This window comes from Humulus lupulus, chromosome 5, assembly GCF_963169125.1.
Source record: "Humulus lupulus chromosome 5, drHumLupu1.1, whole genome shotgun sequence".
In the NCBI taxonomy this organism is placed as follows: Eukaryota; Viridiplantae; Streptophyta; class Magnoliopsida; order Rosales; family Cannabaceae; genus Humulus; species Humulus lupulus.
This window is the reverse complement of record NC_084797.1, coordinates 236,025,580-236,038,823: the sequence shown is the minus strand read 5'-3', so window position 1 is coordinate 236,038,823 and position 13,244 is coordinate 236,025,580. Positions and strand designations below refer to the sequence as shown.

Sequence of the window (13,244 nt, the reverse complement as noted above, 5' to 3'; positions counted from 1 at the left end):
TTCGGGTGGCAGCTGGTAGTATTGGGCTTAATTGTGTTGGCAGCTGGAACTTGGGCCGGCCCAGGCGTGAAGGAGCTGCATGCATTTGACGTGAGGTGATTGGCAGGTGCTATATGCTGAAGAGGTGATATATGATGAGGAGTCACGTGAAGGCTGGGAGAGCATGTGAAGGCTGGGTAGAGCTTTGGAGCGAATTGGGCCTTGGGCCTGGCTGGAGGATTGGTGGCATTGGTCATTTGCCACTTTTCTTCCTTTCTTTTTTGAAAATGCCACACTTTTCTTCATTTTTCTTTCTTTTCAAGAGCATACATTCCCTACAAAATAAATCATAATACAATATTTTCAACTATAAAATAAATCAATTTAATTCTTTGAAAATATTAATTATAACTTAATTTATATTTTACATTTAAGTTCAATAATACAATATTTTTTTACCACTAACTTAACAATAATAATTAACTACAACATTTTACAACAAAATACTTATAAAAACACACAAAAGTATATAAAATCATAATAAGACTACTAAATTCAAAATTACTTAAAAACTTAATAAATCAATTAAAAACTCAGAAATTAAGCAACAATTAGCACATAAAAAGTGGTAAAATAACTTTATTTTGTAGAGTAATCACAGTATAAAGAAAAAATTATTACTAGTATTGATGCTGAAATAATGGCAATCGAATATTCCTTAGATGCATTCAATCTTTATTTAATTAATAAAAAAGATTTTACTATTAGAACAGATTGCCAAACAACAATAAGCTTTTATGAAAAAATGAGGCAAAATAATAAAAAAACTAATTACTAATAGATGGACAAAATTCTTTAATGGGTTTATACCTTTTTGGACCCTATATTTTTTCACATTACCTGTTTGGACCCTGTGTTTTGACAAATTACTTTTTGGACCCCATGTTTTGTAAAATGGTTAAAATAGAACCCTAAATCTGAATTTGGTTAATGTTTTTTCAACTAAAATCACAAATAATTTACCAAACTAACAATTCAGAACAAAAATAAAATCATTATGCTTAAAAACTGTGTTGTTATATTCAATTTTTTCTTCATCAAAATTGAGTTTAAAGTTCTATTTTATAAAACACAGGGTCCAAACAGGTAATGAGAAAAAACACATGGTCCAAAAAAGTATAAACCCTTCTTTAATAAATGATATAATCCTACTATTGAGCATATTAAAGTAAAATATAATTATTATGCTGATATTTTATCTCGATTAATTTACAATATAGATGGATTGACAACCATTTCGTCCAAGAATGTATAGGCTTGGAATACATCCCAGAGCTCAAATGGCAAACAAACAAGCAGCAGACCAAATAATATATAGTCAGCCAATGGAAAATGGTGAGGCAATATCCTTTGGAGAATTAGTATTACATTGTTATGACAATAGTGAAACCAAATATATCCCTCACAAGGCCCTTAGTAAAGAACAACAATGTTTATTAGATAATCTTTATCACGCCTATCTATTTAATAATCCTAGATATTTCCAGGCAATACTAAAATGCCTAGTAGAATATTTCCAAAGTAAGAAATTTTTTTATTATTATTTAGTATTTCGAGGGAAAAAATCAGGATTATATAAGTCATGACAATCAGTAGCCGAAACAGTAGATAAATTTAATAATGCCCTTTGGAAAGGCCAAGTAAATTATGAAGAAGCCACTAAAGCTGCTATTATGTATTGGAGTCTCAATTATTATGACGAGACAAAAGATAAGGGGAAATAAAAAGTAATTGAATTAAATTGTATTTATTATAATAAAACAATAATAGAGAAAGAATTAGTAAACAAAAAATTAAAAGAAGAAAATGAAGCCTGCTGGGACCAAATTACTAGTCTTAAGTTTCAAGTGGATGCCTTTCGACAACAGCTTCAACAATAGAGCACTCCATCTACCGCCAATCAAGTAACCATGTCCACTAAAGACATACAACTTCTTGTCAATAAAGCTGTCGAAGAAAAAATGGAGGAGTGGAATAGTTAATTTGATGGGACATATGACGCAGAAGACTCCATCGACCGCCTTGGACTTGAAGACCCTACTATGGGAAGCACTACGATTTAAAGTCTGATTTAAAGATAAGATGTTATTTTCACAAAGACCAAAGGTATTCGCCCATGTGCTACGCATCATATCTTTGGTCTTTGTGTAGCACATGGGCGGCTACCTTTGGTCTTTGTGAAAAGAGCATCTTATCTTTAAATCAGACTTTAAATCGTAGTGCTTCCCATAGTAGGGCCATCAAGTCCAAGTCGGTCGATGGAGTCTTCTGCATCATATGTCCCATCAAACTGACTATTCTACTCCTCAATTTTCTCGTCAACAGCTTTATTGATAATAAGTTGTATATCTTTAGTGGACATGGTTACTGGATTGGCGGTAGGTGAAGTGCTCTGTTGCTGACGCTGATGTCGAAAGGCATCCACTTGAAGCTTAAGACTGGTAATTTGGTCCCAGCAGGCTTCATTTTCTTTTAATTTTTAGTTTACTAAGTCTTTTTCTATTATTATTTTATTATAATAAATACAATTGGGCCAATTTAATTCAGTTACTTTTTATTTCCCCTTATCTTTTGTCTCATCATAATAATTGAGACTCCAATACATAATAGTAGCTATAGTAGCTTATTCATAATTTACTTGGCCTTTCCAAAGGGCATTATTAAATTTATCTACTGTTTCGGCTACTGAATGCCATGACGTATATAATCCTGGTTTTTTCCCTCGAAATACTAAATAGTAATAAAAAAATTTCTTACTTTGGAAGTATTCTATTAGGCATTTTAATACTGCCTGGAAATATCTAGGATTATTAAATAGATAGGCGTGATGAAGATTATTTAATAAACATTGTTGCTCTTTACTAATGGCTTTGTGAGGGATATATTTGGTTTCACTATTACCGTAACAATGTAATACTAATTCTCCAAAGGATATTGTCTCACATTTTTCCATTGGCTGACTATATATTATTTGGTCTATTGCTTGTTTGTTTGCCATTTGAGCTCTGAGATGTATTCCAAGCCTATATATTCTTGGACGAAATGGTTGTCGGTCCATCTGTATTGTAAATTAATCGAGATAATATATCAGCATAATAATTATATTTTCTTTTAATATGCTCAATAGTAGGATTATATCATTTAATAATAAAATTATTAAGGAATTTTGTCCATCTATTAGTCATTAGTTTCTTATTATTTTGCCACATTTTTTCATAAAAGTTTACTATTGCTTGGCAATCTGTTATAATAGTAAATTCTTTTTTATTAATAAAATAAAGATTGAATGCATCTAAGGAATATTCGATTGTCATTATTTCAGCATCAATACTAATTTTTTTTTCTTTATACTGTCCTAAAGCATATCTTGATATTTCTTCAGTATCTTTATTAGAATATTTACTAGGCTTTTTCTTTAATACTGCTCCTCATTCCTTATCACATCCATCTATTTCTATTATTAAATAGTCATACATTATTTTTTACCATTAAGTTTGGTTTTATTATATAATAGCACAAGTAATTTTGATAAATTTTTAATATATGGACGGATATAATTTAATAATCCAAGAAATTGCTGAATACTTTTTAAAAAGAAAAGAAGTCAAATTTAGATATACTATTTCTAAATTAGAGGATATGCAATTGAATGGGTATAATACTAGTCATTTTATAAATATTATCTAAGAAGTTTTATAGATAATATTATTTCGGCATCAATGTTTTACTATTGTTTTGATAAGGGAATGGTCTATTTCCTTATCAATTATAAACTATAAATATTATTGTTTCCTCCGCTGATATTAGAACTCCTGATTGATACTTTTATTTCGCTAGGTATTAACATAGTTTTTAGTAATGTTAAAGTCTCCGTTTTGTTTTAATAGAAAATCTAATCCTATAATAATATATATATTATTCATTTTTAAGTCCCTGAGTCATACTTCTTTTCTTTTTAAAAATTGTAAGCTTGAAAATTGTAAATTTGTGGTATAATAAATAGAGAATATATCACATTAATGTTTGTCCCGGGAACAAACTAAATATTTTATACATGGTAAATCAATTTAAAATTATAAATTTCCACCAAATTTGATAAAATATTTATTCTAATATATATTTTTTAATATGTTTTAAATCTAAAAAAAAAATGAAAGAATTGAGAATATATTTATCATTTTTTTACCAAAAATAGTTGAGAAGTAAAATTTTAAAATTATTTAATTAGCACATTGATAACTCTATATTTTAGAGTTATCAATTGAGTTTTTGAATATAAAAATTTAAGTGAAATAGAGTGTTTGTATTATTATTGTGTGGTTTTAGTCATTTTGTCTTTTAAGTTTTGTTTGTGTATTTTGTTTTAATTAATGATAACTCTTGTAGAAAATAATGAGATTATACTCTAAAAATGTGGTATCTATTTTAAAGGCAAGAAGAAAGGGTGCTTGGAAAGCTTAGTGAAACATGTGCAAGGAAAACATCTTGGAGCTGAAATTCTGGTACTTTGTTGTAGCATCAGTCAACTTTGCTGCAACAGAGTGAGTGCAGCTAGCAACATAAAGTTTGCACACTTGGCACGTGATTAAATAAGGTGGAAAGACTTGAATAGTGGAAGGATGGGGTGGAAATGAGCTGAAAATTTATGAAAAGAAGAGTGGTCCCCGTGTAGAAGAAAAAGAAAAGGGTTTATACCCATTTTTGGAGCCTTAGAGAGAGAACTTTATCTTCTTCAACCTTGGAGCAGCAACTATTTTTTAGAGAGAGCTGCCATTGTAGAGAGAAAAACACCCAGAAAAATGAAGAAAAAGAAAAAGAAAAATATTTTATTTGAATGTTAGTTTTAGGTTTTGGTATTTTCTTTAGTAATTTTATTTAGAGATTTGGCAAAAATCAAGATAAAGAAGAAGACGATTTTGGGAGAAAAGCTTAAAGTCTTGTGACAAACTCCACATGGGTTTTTCTTTTTATCTTTCTCTAATTTAGAGTTTCGTATTTTTGCACATCTATTTATGAGTTAATTTCTTTTTGGCTAGTAATATTTACTTTACTTGAAATTGTGATTTGGTACTTTATTGCATAAATGTTTTGGTGGATGAGTTTTGTTCATTCAAGTGTGTATATTGTCAAATGCTTACTTTTGTTTGATCACCAATTGTGGATTGATGAATTAATATTAATTCTTGAAAGGTTAATGTTAATGGACACAAACTTGAATGATGCAAGTTCTTAATTTCTTAGATTTAGATTTGTGATTGTATAAGGATATATTATCACCTTGCCTGACTTAGAGGAATTGTACTTATATTTGTATTCTTGAAATTAATTGGGCATATAAATATGTTAATTAATTAAAGAACCAAACCATAAACACTTTGGAAAAAGAATTATGACATTTAAATTCCTAGTCAACTCTGCCTGGTTGCTATAGCATACCTCTACAACATTGTTACCATAATTGCCTTTTTAGGACAATTTAATAATTCTAGCTTGTTTCTTCTCTTAGTTTTTGTTTGTTAGTTTTGTTAACTTTTCATTAATTTAGTTTTATCTCATTGTTTTATTTTCATTGAAACCAATTTGTGAGTAATTAGTTTTGAGAATCAATTTCCAATCCCTGTGGACACGATACTTAACTTATCACTTTATTACTTGTTTGACGACTGTGTACACTTGCACACACTATTAATTTCACAACGACCCCCATCTCACCAGCCACGCCACCCCTCGTCACCATGAACCCACATCTCCGCCTCCCAAGCGAACCAGCCCGACCCTAGCTGCCACCCCCACCTCCCAGCCACGATTCCCAAACCCGCAACCCCTGCCGTGACCAGCCACCACGAACCCCGTCCACCTCCCAGCCATTTCCCAACCCCAACACCTCGATCCACCTCCACCCGACTCGCCTCCCATAGCCCTGACCTCCAACCCATCTCTGCCTCCCACGACCCACAGCTCCGATTCCCAAACCCACCAACCCACATCTCCACCTCCCACACCCCATCTCACCACCACAAACCCACCATCACAACACCTCCTTCCAAGGTCCAACCCATTCCAACTCTCACTCCATCTTGGCTCTCACTTGCCCATTCACGATCAAAATTTGGCAGCTCCTTGGATTGTTCTTTGTTGGGGTCTCAAGAAATTTTTGCAACAACAAAGTGCATTCAAAAGGGTATCCTGCTCCTCCAAGGTACCATATTACTTTTGTTTCCTCACTTTGGGCATTACAATTCATTGTGGCTGTTGGAATTTTTGTATTGAGCATTATGCCTAGAAGCAAGCAAGTAGCAAATCGAAAGTCAGTGGCAAATGAACAACCTGTTGTTGAAAAGTTTATATCTCCTAGGACTGTCGAAAAATTCAAAAAACTTGTCAGGTGTGATATTTGGTTTGAGAGAGCATTCCCCACCATTGGAAATTCGGATTATGTGACCACTGTGATTAACAATCGAGGGTGGCTCAATTTTTTTACAGCACCTCGCGAGGCTATTGTTCCTTGGGTCAAAGAATTCTATACCAACTTTGTGTCACAGAAATTGAGACAAGTCACAGTCCGGGGTAAGCAAGTTAGTTATGCACCTCAGGATATCAATGTTGTTTTTGGGTAGCCTAATATCGATGTGGCTAAGTATGGAGACGTTGCCCCTAACCAAAGTGATGCGGAGCTTGCCAATATGTTGACAGAAGTTACTTTGGCGGGCACACAATGGAATGTTTCACCGAAATTTGGAGCTCATACTATTCCCCACACTTCCTTAACGACTCCTGGTCGTGTATGAAATCATTTTATCAAAACCAACATGTTGCCCACCACTCATGACATCACGGTCAGCAAAGATCGTGTCGTCCTACTTTTCAGCATTTTGACTGGCCTATCAATTAATGCGGGGGAGCTCACTTCAGAAGAGATCGTCGCCTTTGGTGTTATCAAGAACAAGGGACCATTATTTTTTCCCACATTGATCACTGCCTTGCGCCGCAACGCGGGTGTGCCCCTAGCTCCGGATGATGAATAACGTCACTCTCCTGATTACATTGATGCACATACAATTTGAAAGGTTACCAAAGTTGTTTCCATTCAGAGAGAGCAGACCTCGACCTCGGCCCCACCGCCATCGTCTGCCCATGACTCTGCTATGCCTCCGAACCCCACTGTCGCTGAGCTTTATGCCACTCAGCAGAGTATGCTTAGTATGATGCATCATATGGACTGATTTCCCTACCTTTGAGAAGAAGATTTCTGACTCTGTCCTCATCAAGGAAATTAAGGATTTCGCCTCAAATGAATTATCAAGCCAATTCTAAAAACTTAAACCTTCACGAATACTTAGGTTAATCTAGAGTGAGCGATTTCATGGTCAGACTATGCACACTTAATTGTGACACATTTTCACTATGGTTGAATTAGCATAAAAACTTTAAGTACTAAAGACTCACTCATCTACAAGAGTTAACAAATGATGCAATTTTGTTTTCTGACATTTTATCATCGAGCCATTCCACACTTAAACACAACCATTACAAGAATTGATTCCATTATAACTAGACTTAAGACTTCAAACAAAACACGCCTAACAATACCTAAAACCTAAGAAACATAAAGAAAATTAAAACAACACAAATAGTTATAAACAATACCCCCCCCCCCCCCCAACTTAAGGGAGAGCACTGTCCTCAGTGCACAAGAACAACAGAAAAAAAAAATCAGATAACATAAACAGAACATAACATGGAATGAAAATTATGCTGGAAAATAAATAAACTCCCTCTACTCGCCATCCTCCTCCTCGTCGGAATAGGCAGGTGCACGCCACCGCTCCATGATGGCCTCAAGAAACGTTGGGAAAAGTTCGGTGGGCCGGAAAGAGTGACGCAATACATTGTCACACTGGCGCACATATCCCCAATAGGTGTGCTACTGGGCCTCCATATGATGCATCATACTAAGCATACTCTGTTGAGTGGCATAAAACTCAGCAACAGTGGGGTTCGGAGGCATAGCAGAGTCATGGGCAGACGATGGCGGTGGGGCAGAGGTCGAGACCTGCTCTCTCTGAATGGAAACAACTTTGGTAACCTTCCAAATTGTATGTGCATCAATGTAATCGGGAGAGTGACATTGTTCATCATCTGGAGCTAGGGGCACACCCGCATTGCGACACAAGACAGTGATCAATGTGGGAAAAAATAATGGTCCCTCGTTCTTAATAACACCCAAGGTGACGATCTCTTCTGAAATGAGCTCCCCCACATTAATTGATAGACCGGTCAAAATGCTGAAAAGTAGGACGACACGATCTTTGCTGACCAAGGTGTCATGAATGGTGGGCAACATGTTGGTTTTGATAAAATGATTCCATACACGAGCAGGAGTCGTTAAGTAAGTGCGGGGAATAGTAGGAGCTCCAAATTTTGGTGAAACATTTCATTGTGTGCCCGCCAAAGTAACTTCTGTCAACATATTGACAAGTTCAACATCACTTTGGTTAGGGGCAATGTCTCCATACACAGCCGCATCGATATTAGGCAACCCAAAACAGCATTGATGTCCTGAGGTAGATAACTAACTTACTTGCCCTGGACCGTGACTTGTCTCAATTTCTGTGACACAAGGTTGGCATAGAATTCTTTGACCCAAGGAACGACAGTCTTGCGAAATGTTGTACAAAAATTAAGTCATCCTCGATCGTTAATCACAGTAGTCACATAATCCGGATTTCCAATAGTGGGGAATGCTCTCTCAAACCAAATATCATGCTCGACAAGTTTTCTGAATTTTTCGGCAGCCCTCGGGGATATAAACTTTTCAACAACAAGTTGTTCATTTGCCACTAACTTTTTCTTTCGATTTGCTACTTGCTTGCTTCTAGGCATAATGCTCAATACAAAAATTCCAACAGCCACAGTGAATTGTAATGCCCAAAGTGAGGAAACAAGAGTAATATGGTACCTTGGAGGAGCAGGATACCCTTTTGAATGCACTTTGTTGTTGCAAAATTTTCTTAAGACCCCAACGAAGAACAATCCAAGGAGCTGCCAAACCTTGATCGTGAATGGGCAAGTGAGAGCTTAGATGGAGTGAGGGTTGGAATGGGCTGGAGCTTGGAGGGAGGTGGTGAGATCGGGTGGTTGTGATGGTGGGTCTGTGGCGGTGAGATGGGGTGTGGGTTCGTGGGGATGTGGGTCGTGGCTGGGTGGAGGTGGAGATGTGGGTTGTGGGTTGGTGGGTTTAGGAATCGGGGTTGTGGGTCGTGGGAGGCAGAGATTGCTGGGAGGTCGTGGGCTTGTGGGTCGGGGATATGGGAGGCGAGTCGGGTGGTGGTGGACGAGTCGTGGGTAGGTGGGTAGGGGTTATGGGTGTCGTGGGTCGGTGGATCGGGGTGTTGGGGTTGGGAGATGGCTAGGAGGTGAACAGGGTTCATGGTGGCGAGTCGACTGGTCACGACAAGGGTCGTGGGTTTGGGAATCGGGGTTGGGAGGTGACTGGGAGACGATACTTAACTTATTACTTTATTACTTGTTTGACAACTGTGTACACTTGCACACACTATTAATTTCGTAACACACATACAATATATTTAAAATAGTATAAATTAAATAATAAGGTACTAAGTTGATTTGAAAATAAACATGAAATTACTAGTTTGTGAAAAATAAAATAATAAAGGCCTTAAAAAAACTAACATTATTCAGTAATTTTTTTATCACTTTGGTGTCGGTTTAAGCTCTTTACTAAGTTTAACCTTGTTTTTCAAAAAAGTTAAAATTTAAATTAAAAAACTATATTTTTCATTTTTTGTTCATTAATATATTTATAACATTTTTGCAAACAAATTACAAATATAATCAAAGAAACCTAAAATGTATTTATGATAGATTTAAAAATATAATTTAACTAAAATTAGTCACATATCACAAATTTTGAATATTTAAAGTAGGGGTTTATACTTTTTTAGACATTGTGTTTTGTCAAATTACCTGTTTAGATCCTGTGTTTTGACAAATGACTTTTTAGACCTTGTGTTTTGTAAAATGGTTCAAATAGAACCATAAACTCAATTTTGGTCAAAGTTTTCTGAGCTAAAATTACAAATAATTTACCAAACTAACAATTTAAATAAAAAAATAAAATCATTTTGCCTACAACTGTGTTGTTATATTCAATTTTTTCTTCATCAAAATTGGGTTTATAGATCTATTTGAACCATTTTACAAAATACTAGGTCCCAAAATAAATTTGTCAAAACCCAAGGTCCGAACAGATAATAGGACAAAACACACACAATTATTTAATATATTTAGTAATGTGCTTAAACTAACAGGGTCAAAATAGTAATTTTCATTTTATTAAAAGACATATGTACCTGGATTCCATCCCGAAGTCGCTCAACCTGACTCTCTTGCATTCTAAGTTGAACAAGCTTTATAGGATCGAAACTTAATGGCAATGTTTTGAGTGGACATCCTTCCCAGTAAAGAAACCTAAGTGCTTTACGAAGACATTGAAGACCTTGAGGGAAACATAATTTCGTATTGTTGATCCTGTTAGAACTATGGATTTTGAGCAATCTGAGATTGTTTGCCTCCAGGAACACATTGGGGCTCAAGTTGAATGTTTTAATCTTAGAGATGTCCAAGAATATTCCTTCAACCGGAGCTGACACCTAAAGTAAAGAAGAAGGAACTAATGAGCATATAGATAACAGACATAAAAGTTGCATTTCAAATGAGAAACTTGCTCAAATTTTTAGTTTTACCTTATTGTTTTTGAGGACATGATAAACATCTTCAGGTTTCCACAATCTACTACGCTTTCCAGGCTTGTTAATGGATTGTTGGCTAACAATTTCCCAACACATTTCTTGTACCAAATCATGCATCCAAAGTGAATCCCGGCCTATGTGTTTCTCAATAGTTATGAGAGACTTATCAACCAGATTATCTATTCTCATGCCAACAAAGGAATCACTGCCTTTTAGTATACTTTCTACATTACTTCTTCCATCTCCTTTGAAAAAACATGCAATATCAAGAGAGACATCCTTTTCTTTTCTAGTTAGACCATCGTAACTTACCTTCAAAACATCATGAATTTTTTCATTGGGGGAATCTTTTAAGTCATCCAGTATACTTTCCCATTTCCCTTTGTTATTATCACTAAATAGGATACCCATCAATACTTGAAGAACTAGTGGAACTCCATCTGCATAATCTACCGCCCTTTTTGATAGCTCTGTAAACTCATCTATTGGAATGTTTCTTCTTAAAGCATTCTTTTGAAAATGTTGGAAAGCTTCATCAAAACTCCATCCCTCAACTTTGTATATCTCATCAGCTCGATTCTTAAGCAATTGCATATCTCTTGTTGTTATGATGATTTTACTCCCCAACCCAAACCATTTACCATCTCCAGCCAAAAATTCCAATTGCTCTGGATCATTAGCATCATCAAGAACTATGAGAACCTTCTTGGAGCAGAGTCTATTTTCGTCAAAAGAGAATGGAATTTTCATGTTATTAGTTTCTTCATCCAATAATTTCCAGAAAAACTTATTCCGTAAATCATACTTTTTTCGTCCATGGTCCCATTCTTCTCTAACATTTGAAAGAAAGCAACAACCTTCAAACTGATGAGAACTTTTCTTAAACACAGCTTCAGCAAGAGTTGTCTTGCCTATACCCCCCATTCCCCAAAGGCCAACTACTACCACCCGATCACTGGATGAGTAAGGCACAGCATTGATTCAACTTGCTCCATGCGTCTATCTATTCCAGCTAATTCCTCCAAATAAGCACTTGAAGAAGACATACACCTCAATCTGTTGATAATATCTTTAACAATTGTTTTTATCCATTGAGATTCAGACCTAACACACATGAACACTGTTAGACATAGACAAGGATGAGACAATGCAAAGGCCAGCTAATTATTATTTTAATATATATTTAATAAATTATTACTTATACTGTACTTAAACACTCAAATCCCTAATATTTTCTCTTGCTATTACCCATCTTAATTTAACCACAAAAATAGCTAGCTAGCAACACCTTCATGGATATGCATTATTAATCATCGATATGTTAGTATAGCTTTCCAAGGAATTGATTTCAAATCTAGTGCATTTCAGTTTGATCTATAAGCTTCAACTTCCCAAAATGTGATATTGTATGTTCCTCCAAAATGAACCCTATCCTAATGTGAATCATAATTTTGGATACATACATATAAGACAATTTATATAATTGAATGTTACCTGATTTGCTGAGTACTCCAACCAGACAAATCGGCAGCTTTCGTCAAAGCATTCCTCCATGCCTGCCCATGAATCTTCAACTTCTCCATCTTCTTATCTTTAAATCGCTCTTCTAGCTCATAAGCCCCCTTTTGATTCCTCACACACGAAGGATCAACATGGTAAAAAATGGGAACCACTTGCTGCCCATGAATCTCCTTGCACTCCATAATTCTCACAAGCTCGTCCAAACACCACTAGGAGTCGGCATAATTTTCCGAGAAAACGATCACAGAAATCTTGGATTGCTCAATTGCTTGAAGTAGCGAAGGTGAGATTTGGTCTCCTCTCTTGAGAGTGACCTCGTCTAAGTAGGTGTGAACTTTTCTGATGCGCAGAGCCTCAAAAAGATGGGCCGTGAAAGCATAGCGAGTATCCTCGCCTCTAAAACGGTTGAAAACATCATACTCGATCTTCCGTCTGGTGGGAGAAGAAGATGATGAAGCTCCTACTTCCATGGTTAGACCGATCGATTGATTGTCTCTGCTTCTTTGGTTTGTTTGATCTTGGATGAATAATTCTGGTATATTACTGTGCTCAAATAATTTTTTTTGGAGAAAGGTGTCAGTCTTTCGAGTAAAACAAAACTGACTTGACTTGACGAGCATTAGTTTTGGACCCACTCAATACTGTAGTGAAAAACTTTCAAGAACATGGACCTACTTTAAAAAAAAAAAAAATAGTATATGGATAATTATAAATTGGGCCTTTCTAAAGTCTTCAGATGTATTTAAAGGTTTTAGTCCTTAATCTAAAGTGGCTCAGTTGTATTTAAAGGTTTTAGTCCTTAATCTAATGTGAGTTGTTGAATTATTGGTGAACGGTAAGATTGAAGCTGATATTGACAATGTATTAAAATACAGGTATACCCCTTCATACTCCTTAGTAAATGGCTACCTG

The 13,244-nt window shown here is 35.4% G+C and overlaps 1 protein-coding gene across 2 annotated transcripts; it reads right to left on the bottom strand.

The window, feature by feature from the left end:
* Positions 1-461: 461 nt before the first annotated feature.
* Positions 462-12,937, bottom strand: LOC133778447 (disease resistance protein RPV1-like). 2 transcript variants are annotated; one of them, XM_062218382.1, is made up of 4 exons: positions 12,306-12,937; positions 10,806-11,931; positions 10,413-10,712; positions 462-3,097 (listed from the first exon to the last, which is right to left on the bottom strand). In XM_062218382.1, exons 2-4 carry the CDS (start codon positions 11,733-11,735, stop codon positions 2,663-2,665), a joined length of 1,665 nt encoding a protein of 554 aa, XP_062074366.1. In that variant the 5' UTR covers positions 11,736-11,931; positions 12,306-12,937; the 3' UTR covers positions 462-2,662. The 2 variants fall into 2 exon arrangements, with proteins under 2 accessions (XP_062074366.1, XP_062074365.1); XM_062218381.1 differs by having other exon boundaries at positions 10,806-11,915.
* Between the last annotated feature and the right edge of the window lie 307 nt (positions 12,938-13,244).